Source organism: Phaseolus vulgaris, chromosome 3 (genome assembly GCF_000499845.2).
Source record: "Phaseolus vulgaris cultivar G19833 chromosome 3, P. vulgaris v2.0, whole genome shotgun sequence".
NCBI lineage: Eukaryota > Viridiplantae > Streptophyta > Magnoliopsida > Fabales > Fabaceae > Phaseolus > Phaseolus vulgaris.
In genome coordinates, this window is record NC_023757.2 from 39,224,055 (window position 1) to 39,246,109 (window position 22,055).

Here is a 22,055-nt window from a genome sequence, read left to right on the forward strand (position 1 = left end):
TAGGTTGAGAAGAAGAAGAGGATAGTGTGATTTTAAGTAAGTTAGAGTAAGAAGCTGATAAAGAAAAGTAGCATTTTCAATAACACGTGAAAACCATTTTCTCAGAATCCCAAAAAGGCCCTCCGGATACTTTCCTAGCAATTCAATAACCTTTCTACACTAACTTCCTTTTCAGCTCAACGGTCAACCACGGCATCTTCACACTTTATCCCACACGGTTAAAAATATATAATGTATATTATAAAAAAATATTTGGGTGTTAAATACAACATAATACACAAAGTTTGGTAGAGACTTTTTATTTTTATTTTTTATTAATATATTTGTTTATAATATTTAATATTACTTTCTATTTTGAATGATTTATTGAGATGAATAAAAATAAAGAAAAAACATGATGGTGAATGTTAGAAAACATTATATTGAGTTTCGTTTTGAACCAGCGATAATGCTATAATTATTATGAAAAGTTTTATCTCTCTTTTTTATTCATATGAAATTAAAAATAATAATATTTATATAGCAGTATATTAAGTGGAGCCGGCAATTGGCTTTACGTCAGAGTCCACAGCTGATTCTTTATTGTGTTTCTCTCTCTTTTGTTTCTCACTCTATGTGTATGTGTGTGTATGTTCAAACTAAGTTTGATATTTGTGAAAAACAGTGTTGATTCTTATCTGCTAGTCTGCCACTGCGTAGAACAATTGTGAAGTGTGAACTGGGTTTTACTTTTATTAATTATTATTTTCATTTTTCCATAGCCGCCTCTTCTTCCAGCTCACCGTCTCTTCTTTTGCACGACCCCAGATTCCTAGAAACCCACCTTTCCTTGGTTCTCGGTGGAAAGTTTTGCTCTTTTGTCTTTTCTTCTTTTTGGGTGAATTGGGTAGTCTGAATTCTAACAACAATTGGTGAGTTCCAAGGTCTTGTCTTGGATCACTTGCCAGCTGCCACCTTGAGTTTTTTTGTCGGATTGGGTGATCGAGGTTTTGGAGAAATTCAGGAAGCACTGCACAACTGTAACTTCATCCAAGCAACTCCTTTTTCACGGTCATCTTTTGTTCTCACTGTCAGGAATTGATCTTGCCTTTTTTTTTAATTCAGAAATCCAATTCAATTCATGGTGGCCCAATTTGGTGAATTGGGTTCTGCTGGTCATTATTTTGGAACTGTGGAGATGATTTGTGTTTTAGGCTAAATATGATGCTTGAGCAGGACTGTGCTGGTTTCGTTTGATAGTTTTATACACCTGGTTGCTTCTGTGTTAATACAAGGAGATGCTTTCCTATTGGATTGCGGTGTTTAGTTCATAATGGCTATTTCTGCGTTATTCTTGGTTCTGTTGCTGCAATTGTCAACAATATTTTGTTCTGAGGTTGTCTTACAGTCAAAGGATTGTGGCACTGATTGGGTGGCACATTCATATTCTAGTCATGGTCAGGAGCTTTTCTACATAAACGGCAATGTGGTGAACAAGGTTGCTTTCTGTGAGGCTCTCCAATTGTATACTGAAAAGGGGTGTGATGTGAAGGACTACTTTGAAAGTGTCAAATGTGTGACGGATGTTTCTTTTGGTATGGTCCAGTATGATGTTAATTTGAGTATGGTTTCCGCTTGCCAGAGATAGTTATGCACATTATCTGTAGATTTCCACTTGTAATGTCTATCTTTGAGAATAGCGTTTCTTATAACTTTTATGTTGGCTTTTATTGTTTGCAGTGGATTTTCCTTTAAAGGCAGGGAGGAAACTTCTGAAAACGGATTCAAATAGTGAATCCAAATCGCAAGGAGATTCTAAGCCTCTGTCAGCCCACGTGGTTGGTATTTCTGCAGGGGGAGCTTTGTTTGTATGTTGTCTTGTTCTTTGTCCTTGTTTCTTTAAGAGAAGGAAAACAACTTCTCATGCTGTTCTGAATAAGGAACCCAATTCAAGTGAGTTGATGTTTTTGTAAACTTTTACCACCTTTTTTGGAGTTTGTCTAGAAAATTTACAGGCTAGGCATATGCATTCATGTTATGAATTTGAGATATGGGTATTCTGACATGCTGTGATCAATAATCTTATTCCTATATTAACATAAAACTTCAGTTTCTATGTTACTATATATGCTTTCTTTTTCTTTCTTTCCTTATTATTATTTAAGTCTATGCTTCCAGTTTCACTTAATAAATTATGGACAACTTTGATCTTGTAGTGGATTCGGTTTCCTCCTTCAAAGCCTCCGTTACTGACAAGATTCCGGCCAGTCCACTACGGGTGCCAGCTAGTCCGTCCAGATTCTCAATGTCTCCAAAACTCAGTAGGCTTCAATCACTGCATCTCAATCTGAACCAAGTTGCAAGAGCTACTGATAACTTCTCAGAAACATTGCAAATAGGAGAAGGGGGTTTTGGTACTGTATACAAGGCCAAGTTGGAAGATGGCCTGGTTGTGGCTGTAAAACGTGCAAAAAAGGTAAGTAACTCTTAGTATGTAGTTTAAAAGTCTACCTCTAATCTTAGAATGCTCAAGTTCTGGATTCTGTTTTGTTATAAAAATTATGCATCAAAATTCTATTATGAAATGCTTTGACTGTAATGTACCACTGAAAATGATAGAAGTACTTACTTTCTACATGCTGACATGGCTAAATCGTATAGGAACATTTTGATAGTTTGAGAACAGAATTCAGCAATGAAATTCAACTTCTGGCCAAAACTGATCATCGAAACCTGGTGAAGCTACTAGGTTATATTGATAAAGGAAATGAACGCCTTCTTATTACAGAGTTTGTGCCAAATGGTAACCTTAGAGAACATTTGGATGGTAAGACTATGCACTGTTATCTGCCAACATCTGTCTTTGAATATTGAATCTTATAGAATATCATGCTATACTATTGGCAGGTATGCGTGGAAAAACACTGGACTTCAATCAGCGACTTGAAATTGCAAATGATGTTGCTCATGGCTTGACCTATCTGCATCAGTATGCAGGTAGTGATTACTGTATTATGTGCATTTTGTTCTCCTTCTACATTTTCTTTTGCCTACAAACGCACTGTAAGATTTTCTTCGCGACACACATCAAGAGTATAAATAGATGCTTTTGAGATTTTGAGTTTATAGAAAAATGCCTTAAATATGGCTTTATGTGCTGTTTGTTTATTGAAACAAACACGACATTATACTCAAGTAATGATCACTAAGTACCTTTTCAACATATTTCTGTGCAATCAATCTTATATTAGGGGCATATCTAGTGAGAGGTGGGAGAAGTTAATAGCCTTAGCCATACAGAGAGATACTTGATAGTCAATGTTGTTTTATAGCTGTACAGATACTCGTTTAAAATGGAGGAATCACGTTTCTGATGTGAAACCTGTAATTATTAGCTTCTAAAATTGTATCCAAAATGTGGAGAATCACATCAGAAACATAGAAACCAAACAAGCTATTAATTAGTTTTTATATTATCCATTTGAGTTATAAGATTGAGATTCACTCATCAGTCTCACTTGATAGGTTTCCTATACACGCACATGGTAAGGATAGTTACATATTTCATTGCCTTGACATTGTGGCCATTAGGTTATCAGTTTTTAACTTGTGTTAATTCTAGTATAATCATGCAGCATGATTACCTTATAGTCTAACAATATCTATATATCTGCCGATTGAATCTTTTTGTCATCTCTTGGAACAGAAAAACAAATTATCCATCGAGACGTGAAATCATCCAACATTCTTCTGACAGAACGCATGCGAGCTAAAGTTGCTGATTTTGGATTTGCAAAGCTAGGGCCTGTAAACGCTGATCAGACACACATTTCTACCAAAGTGAAGGGAACAGTTGGTTATTTGGACCCCGAGTATATGAAAACATACCAACTCACTCCCAAAAGTGACGTTTATTCATTTGGAATCTTGCTTATAGAAATTGTGTCTGGCCGCCGTCCCGTTGAGATGAAGAAAACTGTTGAAGAGCGTGTTACACTTAGATGGGTAAGCTCAATTTGTTTTCCTTAAGATTAGTTTTGTTTTACTTAAGATTAGTTTTTGTTTTTTTCGTTTTTTTTTTTAAGTTTCAATAGTCTATTTTAACTTTTGACATGCTTATAAAAGATGATGTTGCATTTTAAGCCAGCATCCAACACCAACCTTTAAGTCAAGGACCTCTTTAAGAAAACTTCCACTGCCAACATGAAACTCAGTGTGCTACTAACTTATCAAGTTACCATGAAAACTGACTGTAGTCTCCCCTTGAAAAGCTCTAGTGGCACCTTTACTTATTGGATATGCCTATAGGTTTAGTAGCATGGGCAAGATTAAATATAGTACTGCAAAGCATTGTGAATGCAAGATTGGCTAGTGAACTAGAAATTATGTTGTCCAGCCCTATATTTTGTCCACCAAGATTGAGTTTGTAGTTCACTTGGTAATTAATTTAAGAGTTTAATTTTCATGCATTATCATCGTCAAAAAATTACTTTATGCAGGCCATCAGGAAGTACAACGAAGGAATTGTGGTGGAAATGGTGGATCCTTTAATGGAAGAAGCAGTAAACACAGATGTTCTCATGAAGATGTTTGATTTGGCATTTCAATGTGCAGCACCCATTAGAACAGAGAGACCTGACATGAAATCAGTGAGCGAGCAGTTGTGGGCAATAAGGGCAGATTACCTCAAGAGTGCAGGGAGAGCATAAGTAGCGTATTTGATGATGATATAGTGAAGTTGGTCTTTATCTCTTTTTCCTTTTAAGAATTTTATTTCTTTATCTATCCTACCTAAAGGTGTTTCAACCATTGTGAAATGAAGTGATGTCATTTGAATCTTTCTTGGTGACTTATTCCACAGTAAACTGCCTGAGTCATTATTGTGAAGTGTGAACATTACTTAGGAAGTGACAATCAAATGCAACTGGCTCAGAAAGCAATACCTGAATAAACAAACTTCGACAAAAGAAAAAATGTACGACGAGGAACTTCCTTGTCTTGCCACTGAAGTATTTGTCTGTGTAAAGTTGGCGGTGGATTTTGTACAATATGAATTTGTTCTCAAAGGATGGAACATATATTGTGTTACTTTCCATGTCATAGTGAAAATTGGCTACAAAAAAATTGGCGAGTTTCAGAACTTAATTGCTAAATGGCTTGGCTGCAATGCGTTATAACAGTATTGTCATCTTTTTGAACCATAAAAAAAAGGATAATTCTTTGGTTCTAAAACATGATAATTAACACAGTGAAAAAAATATTTTCTCCCATTCCATCTAAAATTTTACTCCTAAACATATCCATTGAAAAACTGAATAAACTACTATTTATGACTGAGAGGCGAAGCACTTCAGATACTAGTAAATTATTATGACAATATAATGGAGTTAAAGTAAACGAAATCCCCTTGATGAAAGGCCATCGTTATTTTATGCAGCTTCATGCAATTGACAATACACAATTTTATGGCAGGCAATTACATACCATAATTATGTACAAAGTAGAACAATGAGCAATAATTGAAAAACGGCTCACTGAATCAGACTATTTTGCCATGACTCAGCTCTGGATTCCCTGAAGATGGAAGAAAACTATTACTAGTAATCTCGTTTCATGAATAAGAATTCTTTCTGCAACACAAGAATAATTGAGCTGGGAAGCCTTGGTCAGTGCCCTAAAGCTTTAGCAAGAATATGTGAGCATTGTTCGGATGCCCAAATTTATGTTTCCCTATACAAGGGTGCTAAAATCTTAATATTTTCCCTGTGTTTCTTGCCAGAAGGGGATGCAAACCCAAAATATGTTCTGGCATGAAATCGTGCCGAGTGAGTATACCAACCACAGGTGATCTCTGCAGTTAGAATGCACAAAACTTGGATGAGTGAACATCAGAGAACAGTAATAACGAAGTGGTGACATCAACTAATAAGTAGCATGTAATGTTACACAAGGCATAAATAAGTTACCAAATAGAACTATCTAACAATTGTTAATTTAGTACAGAAAATGAAATAGCAACCCAGTCAATGACTACCAACCATCAGGTGTTGATGAATAAAGTTTGTGAATGTAAGTTGAATATAATAAAATTAACTTAGACAAAAATTATATGCAGTTCCTTATATTCTGATAGTATTGTTCTCCAGTTGAAATTGGAGTTTTAGTCAATTATCTATATTGACATTTAATAAGATCCTTTATTACGGAAGTTACACTGCAAAAAATTCATTAAATAACAATTAAAATTAGAGACCGAAAATAATTTGTCATTATATTAACTAAATTAGATACTATTTTAGATACTAAAAATTATTTGTATCTCAAGTAGTTTCTATTATTAATAAAAAATTATCAAATAATTTTTAAATTAGTTACTAGGATTTTAGCTAACTAACATTTCAGATTTCAAAATGGTCTCAATTAGTCTTTTAGATACTATTTTAGAATAAAAAATATTAGTAGTTAAAACCTTGGTAGCTAATAGTTAGATACCAATTTAAAAACTACTTTATAAATTTTTATTAATAATAAAAACTACTTTAGATACCAATATTTTTTTTAGTCTCTAAAATAGTCTCTAATTTAATACAATAACTAATTATTTTGGTATCTAAAATTAGTTGCAATTTGATAATTTTCTTGCGGTGTTACTAGAAGACAAAATTTACTTGTTATTAGAGTTGTTTTCCAAATAGAATTAGAGTTTCAGCTCAAAAACCAACATGCCTAACTAAAGGATTCCATTAAATGTTAATGCAGATTCCTGAGATAAAATTCTAATTCAGCTTGAAGAATAACACCAATTATGTCTATGGAAGTGTGTGTAAGTTTTGTCTATTACTATAGTATAACACAAATTCTGATTGGTAAACCGTATTAGAAGTTCCTAAGAACTAGGATAAAACATCAATTCATTTTTTTGCACATTAAAAGAGGAAAATGTCAAAAATATTTTTCTTTCTCACCAAAATTTCTTCTCCTATTAGAACTCCCAAGACTTTAATTCATCACATATTCACTTAATAATAATAATGAATACAAACAGAACTGGGTTGACAGCCTGACACCTTTTTATAAGAAAAAGAAATCAAAGAAACAGTATGTGCACATACTCAAATAAAGCTAGCACCCTATTTAAGCAAAACTAGAGCAGTTAACTTTCTTGATCAAAATTAACAAGGTATGAGAATTTTACTTACACTAGAAATCTTGGGTATCACAAGCAGATGCCTTAAACCAAGCTCTCGAAAAAGTGTAAGGGCCTTTCCCAGGGACATTGTCTCCACAACAGTATAAGGAGAAGCATTAGTAAATGGATGTAGATCTATGAACATGTCCATCTCTTCCTCCAATAACTGTATATCTTCTATCTTTAGACGAACTTTGCTTGAACCCTTCTTTGCAAAATCATCGGCTGAAAACTTGTTGAGGACATTGCCAGTGGTTGCTGAAGGTGAGGATATAAAAACTTTATTCTTCAACAACGTGAGAAGATGATCACGAAGGATTATGCCAAATAACACCGGAGCTTCCGACATAGGAGGCTCGTCAATAACAGGAAAACCGTTATGTCCAGTAGTTTTGAGAATAAACACTATGTTACGAACCTTTTCGATGCCATTTAATGTCTGCAGTGGGCCTGTTACTACATCACCTACGGTTAGCTGCCTCATATAAGGTTCAGCATGAGTTTCTAAATAAGGCAAACCCTTCGCTTTCATTATAATGTCATATATATTTCCGTTGAAAGCATCTGCGACAGTCTTAGATATGAATAGCACCATCATGATTAGGGGCAGCAATAACAGGTTGTTGGTTAGTTCTAGAATAATTACACACAGAGAAACTGTTGTCCTCATGGATCCACCAAGAAAGGAAGCAGCACCAAGTACAGCAAAAAGACCATGGTTAAGATTGGAGTTTTTGCCAAGCAGCATTCCAACAACACGTCCATAAGATGCACCAGTAACAATAACTGGCACAAAAAGACCAGCGGGAGCAACAACTCCATAGCTAAAGATACTTAGAAGAAAGCATGTAATGAAAAAGATTAACATTGATGTAAACTCAAACTCGTCATCAGTATTCTTGCTAAATAGATTCCTAATAGCATCATCATTTGTGTTGAAAATAAGGCTTGCAAGATCATTGTATTGATTAGGAGGGCATTGGAACTTCTTGTAGATACCAGACCGGCCTATAGTAGGACAAGGTTCAGTTGGATTAGGTGGACAAGGTCGGCAAGATGTAAACCATGGCAAACCAAAAAGAAGGCAGGATGTAAAAATGGAGAGTACACAAGCAAGCAAAATTTTATAAATGGTTCCTTTCCTGCAAAAGTAAATGATGGAAAGAATGAGCTTTGTATAATGTATTGTACAATGTAAGGAGAAGTTTAATTTGTTGAATGCACTTATGACTAAAAGATAGCTCACTCATTGATAAAATTGTATATTCGAAGAACTTTGCTCAACAGCAAATTAAATAAGCTGCCAAGTATCCCCCCTATAACACCAAGAATAAACACTGGAGGAAGATCCACCAAATGATATGAAATACTTGCTGAATAAGCATCAAACATTATCAGTCCCCCTTTACCAAATAGCCCACATTTACCACTTAAACATAGGTCAATCATGGCACGAAGCAAAATTGCAACTATTGCTGCTGTGAAGAAAGCTCTCCACAGAAGGGCACTTCTCCACCTATAGGACAGAAATTAAACATTTATTACAAATTCACTTATGGATTTGAAGATTGAAAAAATAAACATAACAATTCATCCACTGTAGCTAAATGAAACCCAATTCTAAAAAACAATAACAGAAGCCATTTATAAGAAGACAACTATGGGGAAACTGGGAGAGAATCAAAAGAAGCCAATGCAATTGTCATCTGAAGGCTGGAGGATCTCAACCAGCGCTTGTACAGAAACACATAAGGACAATTAATCAGCAGCCTTCAGTGTGAATATCACTTATTACATATTATTTGGTCTACTGGAAAAAGACAGAACAAGATACCTGCAGAATGAGGACTGCAGTGAGGGCAACAGAAGCTAGATAAGAGGTTGAAAGCCTCATCATCAGTTCAATATATGCCTAACAAACCACCCAAACCCAAAGAAAGTTATGCTTGATAAGAAAAAGGTGCTACCAGTGTCAGAGGAGTTTAGTTTAACATGTTTGTCATCCATAGTAGAATAAACAAAATGATGCAGAATACAATTATACTGGGAGAAGTTCGACCACAATATGCAGCTCAAGAAATAACAAAATTAAAGGCACATATTTTTATCACTAAAATTAAAGGGAAGGAGGAAATAAACACCTTCACAACATCATTGACAAAAACAATTCCAAAGACAAAAATATGATTCCAATTCTCAAGCAAAAAATCATGAAAAATTGTAATGTTTAATAGATAGGCAAACAAACCAAGATGCCATCTCTTCTAGAGCAAACAACACACCACCAACAGGGGCCCGGAAGGCAGCAGCCATTCCAGCCGCTGATCCACATGTTATTAGATCTCTCCGATCCCGGTCATTCTTAAAAAACTGTAACCATTTCCACGTTAACCTGTATCTCTTCGACCCACCCTGACCTAACAATGCTGCTACACATGCACCTGTATGCACCATCGGCCCTGCCTTCCCGATCAGAAGTGACGAAGAAACTGCTGTAATGCTTCCAATAATCTGTAGATAGAACCAACGTGAAAGTAAATTTCTTCTTCAGGCAAAACAACAATTCCTGTTTGAAGATGGCAGAATCTAATTAGGGAATCCAGAGTACTAGTTAATTAAGAGACAGTGTTACCAATGCTATATTATGAAACAAAATGATATTGGAGAAACATAAAAATTTAATATTAGTTTCAGAATTCTATCACAACACGTGCTCCATCAATTAAGGGAGGAAATAAAAGATAGAATATTGAAAGCGCCATAGAAGGTGGAGAGGAGACTACATTGATATAAGGATTGCCTGCCTCATGTGTACGGTATTTAGATTTAGATTAGATAATATTTAGATGTCACAGCTGACAGCACAAATATATGTGACAAAAAGAATATTTCACACTAATTAGACGAGCAATATACACCTAGTGATGATATTATCATAGCTAACAAAAAATATTAGTCGAGGTAACCATTCATCTTTTTTCTCTGTTTACTAAACATGTTCATGAGGATTAAATCATGTATTGTGGGGAACAAGAAAATAACTTATAGGGGAAAACAGGAAAAAATATAGGACAATAAGAAAGAATAGATCGTGTAATTAAATGATGGGTAATATGGCTACAAAATGTACTTGAAAAGATCATTTACTCACCACAGAAGTTGCATAAATTTTCATCACTTCATAGTTCTTAACAACTTAGTAGTGTATGTTAAAAACTTTTGAAATGAGTTGCTTGCCTAACTTTATCCAGAGATAAACAAGAAGATATCTAAACAAAAATTGACAATATAGAATGGAAAGTTACTGACTACCGCCGGAAAATGTTGCAAGATTTACACCACTTTGTGAAGTGCCAATAGCAATGCCAATGAATGATAATAGGAATGGGAAGTGGATTCCGTTTTGAACTTACAAGTGACTTCAACAATGTGTATAAATTGACCAAATATTGGTGATCCATTGTCCTATTTCTATCTTTCATTACTATCTAGTGTTTACGTCATTTGCATACTCCACCAGGAACCAAAAACTTTGAACGTCCCACATTTCAAGAAAAATGGTAGCAGTATGCTTCTCAAAACTCTTTAACTATAGGTGGAATTTAATAGAACCTACTCTATTACGAGTGATAATAATTACAAGAGACCAACATTAACTTCAATAAAAAATAGTGTTTTAGAGAATGTGTTGTTACTGTTCCTCCATACTTTAATTTCATATGCAAACATGGGTCAAAAAACATCAAGATCATATGAAATATGATTATCATAATAGCCAATATCACATTATTGTATAGGCAAAACCCAACACTAAATAAGCATCGTGTTAGTTTATTGTATACCTTAACAAAAAGAGTTCGCACAGTAAATATTCCAGGTGCGTCCACACCATTTAGGTAAGCCTTCACCTCAGGTATACCTGAACCAGTGGCTGCAGGTGCTATCAAAGCCGTGATTAAGGAGGCAAAAAGCGTGAGACTCAAATTAGAAACAAAAAATATAAAGAAGGCCAACTGAAACCTGCGACAAATTCCAAGCTTCCAAAACTCAGCAAATCCATTAAAAGAAACGAAAAAACAGATAGAAAAAGAAAACAAATGGGCGAAATTTAAAACTTGGTACCTCTTCTCCAACATCATATTGGAGGTGACCACAAACTTGACGCCAGCGAGATTCTCAACCGCGAGATTGTTGCAGAAGCCAACAAGGCTAACGATCACGCCAACGAGAAAGCACAAGAGCCACTTCATAATAATGTACTGAAATATCTGAGCCTTCCCTCTGCTCCTCCAATCCTGCTTGAAGAACTCGTTCTCAAAAATCCTGCACACCCAAAACGGAAAGCACGAGACTTGAGAGGTGAGTCACGGAAAAGATTTCACCTTTGGACAAAAGCGCAATACCCAGATGAAAAAAAAGGAGGAAAAACCGACTCATAATCGAGGCTCTCAATTGGGCTGACATTGACGCCGACAATAGCAACCTGGGACGTGGAGTTGATGATGGATCTCTGGGAAGAAGACAGCAGAGCTTGACGAAGGAGAGTTTCAGTGTCTCCATTATGGGGGCGGTTCATGGCAGGGAATTGGAGGGAAGTGCGAGTGTTAAAAGTTGGGTAGTGAAGTGTGAAGCATGAGAGTTTGACCGAAACAAGCGTAAAGAAATGGAAGAAAGGCTGAAACATCCACCGAGAGGGTAATAATTGAGGATGGAGTAGGAGTACGAGAAGTTGTTATTTAGGGTACAAAAGAGAGCGTAATTTCCCAAATAATAGGTTGAAAAAGGAAATTCCCTTGACAAAGTCTGACGTGGCATGAAATGAGGTTATTAATGGTGTTCTATTAATATGATGTATACTCTTTGATACTTTTTTTAATGCTTAAATTATTATAAAGGATTCCAAATTTAAGAGTTTTATATTTTTTTAATGATATTGTTAACCCTCTTTTAAGATGAATTTATATGTATAACTCAACTTTTCTTCTTGATATTTAATTGGTTTAACATGCCATTGAATATACTTCCTTATTTATTGGGAGGAAGTTTGGGTAATTTTTAATAAGGTTTTTGTTTTGATGTGGTGTAGACAATGTAGAAATATACAATGTTATTTTTCTTAATTGTTTACTACTGTTGTTTATTTGATATATCGAGTGAGTTTGTTCCTAGTTATTTTTTAAATTTTGGTTTTTAATAAAATAAATAAATTTCAGCTTTATTGATGTTCTTATCTATTTTATTTATTTTTATAATATTTATTTTTATAATATTTATTTTTGTTTTTAATAAATAAATATTATCTTCTCATTGAATAAATACTTATTTAAGTTAACGTAACTGGTCCATTCTTAGGCATATAAACATGTACACTTTTTTTTACAAGAAAGTTTAATCTAATTTTTAGGTTGTTGAGGACTAATTTCTTTTAGTAGACTCAAATTTTATTAATAGACATCAATATATGTAAAAGAATATGTTATTTTTTTTCATCTATTTTTATTTCATTTGTTCAAGTTTTATTTAATTAGTAAAACAAAATTAAATTAAATGAAGGTTGTCATTTATATTTAATATTTAATTAACGTAATGTTGTTATCTAAATCTAACAGCTTCACTTTCACAGTTTACGTTAGTTAACATTATTGCGATTAAATGAAAATATACTAATTTTATCTAAATCATAAAAATAAAGTAGCACGCAATTATAATTAGAATATATTTTGTAACATATATGTTAAGTTAAGCAGTGTTGATAGATATGACATTTTTTTGTATAAAATATTTGTTATCAATATATAATTTGAGGTTAAAAAATTGTATTTAAAAAGTGAACTTTTATACAATATATAATAAATAGTATAATATGAATGTATGCCAAAAATACGTTGGTGCATTTTTTAAAGATTATGAAAAGCAAATTAAAATATGTCAAATGTAAATGTATTTTTATTTTACAATTTATAATAACAATAATCTATTTTGTGTGTGTATATATATATATTGTATGTTTTAATTTTATCTTTAAATATATTTTAGTTTTTAATATTTTGAATTTCAAAATTATGTTTTTTTATATAAATCGGCAATATGTATTACTTATTCAACGTTGCTTTAATTCATATACAAACTGCATATCAAATATAAAAAAACAGTAATATACATACATATATATACACATTACTTAATAAATATAAAAAATTAAATTATAAATTATATAAATAAGATAGTGTATTAAAAAAATGTGGATAGTAATTTTGTTTCCACTAATTTTTATTGTGTGAATTTTATAATGCCACCTAAATTTAAAACACTTCACATAAAAATTTACTCTGAAATCATTTAATCCAATACTTAACTTAGTTTTATCAAAGTTAAAATATAATTTTACTTGAGCTATAATGTTGTAATAATTAAGTGAAAATGAATATTTAAAATTTGTTTAAATAAGTCAAATGGTTATTGTGGTGTTCGAAGAATGTGTATGAAATTGGTTATAAATATATTTTCTAATATTTAAGTTATAGTTTATTTAATCGAGAGAAATAATTTAGATGTTAATATTATTTAAACAATTAGGTAAATGTTGAAATAGTATCACTTATTATATTATTTAAGAGTTGAAAGGGGAGTGGTGTTCCATCAATTTTCTCTTTTCTACAATTTTTTTTCACTCAAGTAATCCCTCATCATTGTCTTATCACATAAACGATACAAGTTGTAGATTATGAAATACAGACACAAATATATGACTAAATTATAAAATTATATAGTGCAGGTGTATATGCTTATAAGAATATTAAAATTTAATAATCATATTTTATAATATGAAAACACAAGAGAAATAATTAATTGTTAAAAAAGTTTAACAAAATAAAAATTTATGTAAACTATCATCTTTGACTTTCATCTTCATTGAAAAATACATCTTTGAAGTTTTGTTCATCTAAGAGATAAAACAATCTTAAGTATTTTAATACTATCTAAACAAAAGACCTCTCCAAATTTTTCACAATTTAATTGTCTCTTCATTATAGTTTGAGGACTTTTTTTTGAGGATAGAAGAATTCCATTCACCCTTTGAGACCTAAGCATTGTCTTCAAAGTGTTGGTGTGTGTTACATGAACATTATGATTTTGCATTAATTTTTACCTTTATTCTTTATTCCTTAAAGAGTTTCCTTTTATGAGTAAAACTTGCAAATTATATATTTACTTGGAATTTGTAAAATATAATTTCATATTGGAATGCAATATCCATTAATACAAAATCACACAAATTATATTTGATGATATTATTTTCACCTTTACAATCTTTTACAACTTTTAAACATATTTTTTCTTAGATTTTTGTTTCATATTTTTGTGATATAACTTGATTAGCTAAATCCTTCAATTTTTAAACTCAATACATTTTGACAAAGATACATTTAGATAAATTATAACTTGTTCAATAACCTTTAAGAGATGAATTCATATTCAGAATAAAAAAATACAAATTCAACTCGATCATATTATGTTCACCAGTCAGAAATTTTTACAATCATATCTTTACACAAATTTTGTTTCATCTTTTTGTTGCATATCTTAATTGGCTAATTCCTTTTTAATTTTTTATAATAAAAAAAAACTAACCATAGAAACATTAGAAACTAATGTTACTTGAATATAACCAGTCAAAAGATGTCATAAATTAAAATTTACCATAGCATAATATATAACATATTCTAAAATGAATATTAAACTATTATACTTTTTGATAATATCATCTATTGTTATAATGTCGGTGTAATTATTGTAAAAAATATAGTCTTGCAAAAGACTATTTTTTAAGATTTTTTTTTCTCAAATGGAAATTTAATTTATTATTTCTGTAATATTGCATCTTAATTGGAACATTTTATTTAAATACCCACTGTCATTATTAATGCTGGAAAAAACAGATTCAAATAAAAAATAAACATCTCTTTTATGTTTCTGATTCAAGTGCAAAAAAAAAAGATAGAAATCACATAAACCACAGATTCAAATGATGCTTTAAATGTAAATCCAGTTAAAAAACCAAAAACCAAAAACACTCAAAAGGTAACCCTTTTCATAAGTTTATGGTTCATTCCTCCTTTTTTTTTTTGTCTGCAATTGTTATTTTCCTCTTTCTTTCTACATTGACGGTGATAACTTTTTTTCTCAAAAAAAAAAAATCTTCTGCTTGTGATGTCACGTGTTTATTATTCATTATTTAAATTTTTTGAAGTAATGCTTGAGGGATGTGCTGTCTTAGGAGACAAACTTATGCTTGGTAAACCTCTTTCCTTACTTTTTTTTTTTTCTACTAATAAATATTATAATACACATCTGAATGAGTATAAAGGGAAAATTTAAAATAATTATAATTCATAAACATCTTTCTTATTTTTTTAACTTAAATATATCTTGATACTCAAAAGATTCATTATGAAAAATTATTACATCACACTAAATAAAATATATTTACAAAATTACAGTGATAAAATCATACCTACAAGAAAAGGTTAAAAAAAATTAAAGTTATAACACTTTGTAAAACCAAGATAAAGAGAAATAATGAAATAGTTTCAAGGTGATTTGGACACTGCACCTCCATATTTTTTCCTTCACCTCCATATTAATTGTAAAATAAAAAAAAAAAATAAGTAACTATAAATGAAGCATAGTTTCATTTTTTTAAAATAATTTTAGTTGTACCTCATACACCCAATACTTCATTTTCAAGTCCATATCTCTCATCCAACAATATTTCCATTCTTATTCAACAACAATGTTTAAGAAAATAGTTTAATCATTTGACATGTTTTAATTTATTTCATAATATAATGTATACTTACCCAGGGGTTTAGATTTCTTGTAGTTAAAAGTTTTTCCTCAGGTAACATCGCAAAAATTCTATCAAGAAAACAACTATTGTTACACTTGCAATGGTTTCGTGAAGTAAATTGTTAGTGCAATTTGAAGCAAATTGTGAACCCTTAGAATCAAAAAGTTTATTCTAAAGTGCAAAGATAAACAAAATTGAGTTTTGTCCTCCATTTTTGCACCTTGCTGATTTTTTTTTAGTTTTGTGATTTTTGAATTGTATAATAAGTGAACTACACAATCACCACCAGTAAAAATACCACAAATTTACCTTAATCACCAACATTCATCATCAACCACCAGAAGCAACCATCATTACTTGAAAATGAAAAAAAAAACATATTATTCACCATAGAAGTATAGTTGAAATTAAAAAAAATAAAAATTGAAGAGGCAAGTAAAAAGTATGAAAGTGCATGTAGAATTTGCCATATATAACTAACTATAAAGAATTAAACTTTATTCATTTGAAATTAAGAATCATACATTCTTGTATGATGCATAATACAACAAATAAAAAAATGTATAATATAATCAATTACGAAGATAATTCACTATGTTATAAATATATTCATGTATATAATATTTTTTCTAATATAATTGAGTATTATTAATATTGTAGTAAAAACTATATTTTGGGTTAAATAGGTTTTTATTAGTTTTTTTTATCGTAACAAACAAATTTTCAATGTTAACGGTATTATAATATACATACCAGCGATAAAAAAAAATTAACATCCTAGTTCACCTTGAAAAACTTTTTCTACTTAAAAAAAATGACAAAAATTCATAGTTTTTCTACTACAAATACTTAAGAGATTTAAAGTTTGAGTTATAACGATGAAAATCAGTTTCGCATTAAATTAAATTATAGGGATTAAAAACATTTTAACTCTTATTTTTTTAATAAATAATTATGATAAAAAATTTAAAATAATAATTAAATTATATATTTTTAAAGTAACTTATTTTAACATTTATTATTTTAAAATATAATTTTTTCATAAAATTCTATAGTAATTTATATTTTTAACTTTAATTTATATTTTTAAAAAATTATTACATCAAATTATTTAAAAAATAAATTTCAAATTATTAGTATATAAAATAATTATTTTATTATACTAATTATAAATTTATTTACTTATTTATTTTCTCTTTACTTTTTACTCTTTATTTATTCAAACTGTCACGTTTTGTATTTTTTTTCACTTCATTTTCCATCCAAGCAAAACACTCTCCCTCTATGTGGCACTCTGATTTCCACTTGTGGTATTTATCTATTTAAAATTAATTTTATAAATTACATATTTTTATTTTATTTTTTTGTAAACTGGTCCATGTTTAATTAGTCGTTAACCTAATTCGACCCTTTCTTATGGGTTGGTGATCGATCAACAACAATAGGTGAGAGAGGTTGAGAATAATGAAATTGTAATAAAAGAGTGGAAAGAGAATGTAAATGATAAAATAAATAAAAAAAGAAAACAAAAATATCTTCATTATTACAAATCATGTGGTGAAGGAGAGTCATGGAAATGGAATCTAATGATGAGGACGGGGATCTGAGATATTTATGTGCATATTAAATTAAACAACAATATAGATAACATATAAATGTGATTCATGATAACATTCACAAAGAACACGTGATATTCTCTAGAAAACATATTTTTTTTTATATATGTTCTCTCTTTTTTAAAAGCTAAATAAAATTACATTTTTTTATTTTTCTTTTAAACTAGAGCAAGTAAATATATTTTCATTTTCCATTCTCTTTTTATTAATTAAAAATTATCTTCATTCGTACTTGCACTAAACTAAACATAATTGTAATTATTCATTATGATTGAATATAGAGAACATATATCAATTAACATGAAGTTAATTACATATGTATCAAATACTTTATTTTAATGATTACAAGTTGGATCGAGTTATTCAATGATTCGTCTATTGTCGCATATAAATCTCTATTCCACTCACCTAAGCCACTTAGTCCATTCATTTTACCTCATTTATTGGATTCTAGAATATTCCATATAATTCCATCTTCATTTTCGTCTATATTATGATCTTAAAATGGTGGTTTCGAAAAGTGCAGTTTATTCTTGGTTTATAGTGAAAATAAGTTCCTATATATAATCAGACACTATTAAAATGTGAAGAGAAAAAATTGAATATTATATCTTTTAACGGAGTTTTTTTCTTCTTCTTAAATATTGCCAATGGGGTCGTGTGATTGAGAGGTCACATGTTTCAGCTCTTAATTAATCATGGTATTTGAAAAGTGAATGGATATTATTCTTCCATTATTAATGGTCCCAGAGCATAAATAATTTAAGAATAAAACAAACAAGTGAAGAGGATTGAAGCCAACGGTGTTGTCCAATACAACATTACACCGAGGTGAGGACCACGTAATAATTTTGTCTTCTGTGCAGAGCGACATGTTTCAATGTCCAAACCATTGTGTAATCTGTATAACTAAGATTACTTAATAACACACTAATGGTAAGATTATATGATTAACTAGATCATATATGTATATATATCATGTTTAAAATACTATTTATCGTTGAAATAAAAACTTTTAAATTAAACATCATTATGTAACTTGACATCTAAGCTAACAACAATCATTTGTTATCACATGAAAAAAATATTATTAAAATATATATATATATATATATATATATATATAAATTGGAACTAGACTAAAACTCATATGTTAACAAAAACGATACATAGGTAGATTATATATATTCATAAAATATTATAAGAACAAACTAGATAGTAGCCTATTATACTAATGAAAAAATTATTTATGAATAAATTATAAATTAGTCAATTTATCAGCACATGCATTTCCTTTCAAAAAAATATGAGTAACCATACACCTGATTTTACTAGAGAAATTCCTCCATAACATGTATAATTCCACAAAACTGAGTAACAATAACAATAGAAATATGATTCAGAACTTACATCACAAAGCAAAAGTACAAATAGAATTATAAAGAGGTTAATGAACTTAATTAATAAAAATAGTAAGATGTTATGGCTCAATTCCCTATCTAGTACCATTTACATCTTTATTTCCCTATCTAGCACCCTTTTGTTTTTATTTCCCTATCTAGCACCCTTTTGTTTTTATTTTCCTATCTAGCACTCTTTTATTTTTTATTTCCCTATCTAGCACTATTTTAAAAATAAATAAATAAATAATAAATTATTATTTTTTTAATAATTTTAATTTTGAATGCATTAAAAAATAAATATTTTTAATGTTTAAAATAATTAGAAATATAATTAATGAATAAATAAATGAGTTTTTACAAAAAAAAAGTAATAAATTAAAAATGTTTAGTTTAAAATTATTTTTTTTAAAATGAAGAAAATAAAAAATTAAACTCTACAACAACATAAAAGTTGAATCTATAAACATAAATTAGTATTTATTTTTATTATTATTGCTGATGTAATCATATTAATTTCAAGTAAAAAAATACAGAACATATTTATAAAAAAAAAAAAAAAGTCAATTAGTATTAATTAATAGTGGACACATAAATAATATTGAAGTGTTTACCTAAATGCAAAATTCTAAAAAAAACTAATACAAATGTTACACTTATGCTTAAAAATGAGATCAAAAAATAAGTATAGTAAATAAAAACAGCAACAATAAAATAAAAACAAAAAATAGATATAAATAAAGAATGACAGAAAAAAAAAAACTAAAAACATAAAAGATATAAAATAAAGGCAAAACAAAATAAGACAAAGATAAAAGATATAAAAAAAATTCAAACAAGATAAAGATAAGAGATATAAGGCGATATTAAATAAGTATATGTTGATCATAAAAAGGAAAATAAATAAAAGATGATCATTCATTTGATATTTTCTTCAGTGGTACATTAAATAGTTTGTGCAAAATGAAACATAATTAATGACGAGAATTGCACAATCCAGTAATTTTTTTTATAATTTTAATTTTGAATGTATTAAAAAAATATATTTTTAGTATTTAAAATAGTTAGAAATATAATTAATGAATAAAAACATAAATAGAAATAAATAAAGAATGGCAGAAAAAATAATAATAACTAGAAACATATTAAATTAATGATCATCTCTCATTTATTTTCCTTTTTATGATCAACATATACTTATTTAGTATCGTCTTATATCTATTATATTTATCTTGTTTTGATTTATTTGTTTTTTTTATATCTTTTATCTTTATCTTATTTTGTTTTTCCTTTATTTTATACCTTTTATGTTTTTAGTTATTATTATTTTTTCTGCAATCTTTATTTATTTATTTATGGTTTTTGTTTTTATTTTATTGTTGTTGTTTTTATTTTCTAGACTTATTTATTTTTGCATTTTTTTCTTCTCATTTTTAAGCATTAAGTGTAACATTTGTATTAGTTTTTTTTAGAATTTTGCATTTAGGTAAACACTTCAATATTATTTATGTGTCCACTATTAATTAATACTAATTGACTTTGGTTTTTTAATAATTATGTCCTGTATTTTTTACTTAAAATTAACATGATTATATCATTAATAATAATAAAAATAAATACTAATTTATGTTTATAGATTCAACTTTTATGTTGTTGTATAGTTTAATTTTTTATTTTCTTCATTTTAAAAAAAAAATAATTTTAAACTAAACATTTTTAATTTATTACTTTTTTATTTTTATTTTGTAAAAATTCATTTATTTATTCATTAATTATATTTCTAATTATTTTAAACATTAAAAATATTTATTTTTTAATGCATTCAAAAATTAAAATTATTAAAAAAATAATAATTTATTATTTATTTATTTATTTTTAAAATGGTGCTAGATAGGGAAATAAAAAATAAAAGAGTGCTAGATAGAGAAATAAAAACAAAAGGGTGCTAGATAGGGAAATAAAAACAAAAAGGTACTAGATAAGGATATAAAGATATAAATGGTACTAGATAGGGAATTGAGCCAAAGATGTTATAGCCGAAAATTAAGCTAATTATCTTTCCCTAAAACTAGTAATTAGTTATACATAAGTTATTACTTTGGAATTTCACACACTTCCACACGCATAAAAAAATCTGAATTCAAAAGCAAATAATGTTGATTAATAGAAACACATGACTACAAAACTGTTCCTATCCTCAATTTATATAGTCATCCTTAATATATCTTACTTTCATTTTCTTTTTCTTTTTTTATGAGATTGAAGTTTACAATCTCTTATAGATATAAGAAAATTCCTCTTTAAAGTTTGGATAAACACTCAAATAAATTTATTTAAAAAACAATTAAACTAATAAGGAACATCATATATCATCTAGGTGTTGTGATATATGCATGACACTTGGATTAAGGCTCATTCATTTTCATTTATGTTTTGTTTTTGTATAGTTTATATTTAGGCTATGTGACACCTTAGAAATTTTAACTTACTAATTAAATAAATAATAATTTGATTGCATATATTAAGAATTTTTTGTATTAGTTCTGAGTTAATATTGAGTTTTTCTGTCCCTTGTTTTTTTTTATGTGATAGTTACTTTGTGGAAATTTAGGGCTTTAAAAATTAGTAATGAATTTCTAAAAAGTAAATTGTTAATGTACTGTATCAATTTGAACTTCTACCTTATTATCTTTAAAAATTTTAGAAATTTATTTTTAATTTCGAATTTTAAAATTTAAAATATAAAAAAATACAATTCAAAAATCAAAATTTCATATTCTTGAAAAGAAAAATCTAAATGTAAAATATACATTCTAAAAAATAAAATCCAGAATACAAAATCTGAAAATGCTTTCTAGAATTTTCCTTTTTAAATTAAAAAATGTGTTCTAAAAATCTAAATCAAAAATGTATTTCAGAAGAAGAGGACAATAAAAGTATTTTTTTTTATCTACACCTCTTTTTATCTAAGGTCGTTATTTTCCAATAATATTTTTGTCATTTTAATCACAATTGAGATT

General features: G+C 29.0%; 2 protein-coding genes across 3 annotated transcripts; one reads left to right on the forward strand and one right to left on the reverse strand.

Moving 5' to 3' along the window:
- Positions 1 to 200: 200 nt before the first annotated feature.
- LOC137807583 (calmodulin-binding receptor-like cytoplasmic kinase 3) lies at positions 201 to 5,067 on the forward strand. The gene is made up of 7 exons (XM_068608298.1): positions 201 to 1,574; positions 1,720 to 1,932; positions 2,196 to 2,455; positions 2,641 to 2,806; positions 2,887 to 2,976; positions 3,686 to 3,984; positions 4,479 to 5,067. The coding sequence occupies exons 1-7, from the start codon at positions 1,313 to 1,315 to the stop codon at positions 4,686 to 4,688; spliced, it is 1,500 nt and encodes a 499-aa protein (XP_068464399.1). The 5' UTR covers positions 201 to 1,312; the 3' UTR covers positions 4,689 to 5,067.
- A 305-nt stretch (positions 5,068 to 5,372) lies between these two features.
- Positions 5,373 to 11,913, reverse strand: LOC137807582 (putative chloride channel-like protein CLC-g). 2 transcript variants are annotated; one of them, XM_068608297.1, is made up of 7 exons: positions 11,602 to 11,913; positions 11,291 to 11,491; positions 11,011 to 11,188; positions 9,417 to 9,679; positions 8,415 to 8,684; positions 7,179 to 8,310; positions 5,373 to 5,830 (listed from the first exon to the last, which is right to left on the reverse strand). In XM_068608297.1, exons 1-7 carry the CDS (start codon positions 11,850 to 11,852, stop codon positions 5,723 to 5,725), a joined length of 2,403 nt encoding a protein of 800 aa, XP_068464398.1. In that variant the 5' UTR covers positions 11,853 to 11,913; the 3' UTR covers positions 5,373 to 5,722. The 2 variants fall into 2 exon arrangements, with proteins under 2 accessions (XP_068464398.1, XP_068464397.1); XM_068608296.1 differs by having other exon boundaries at positions 11,011 to 11,491; positions 11,602 to 11,894.
- Positions 11,914 to 22,055: the final 10,142 nt, after the last annotated feature.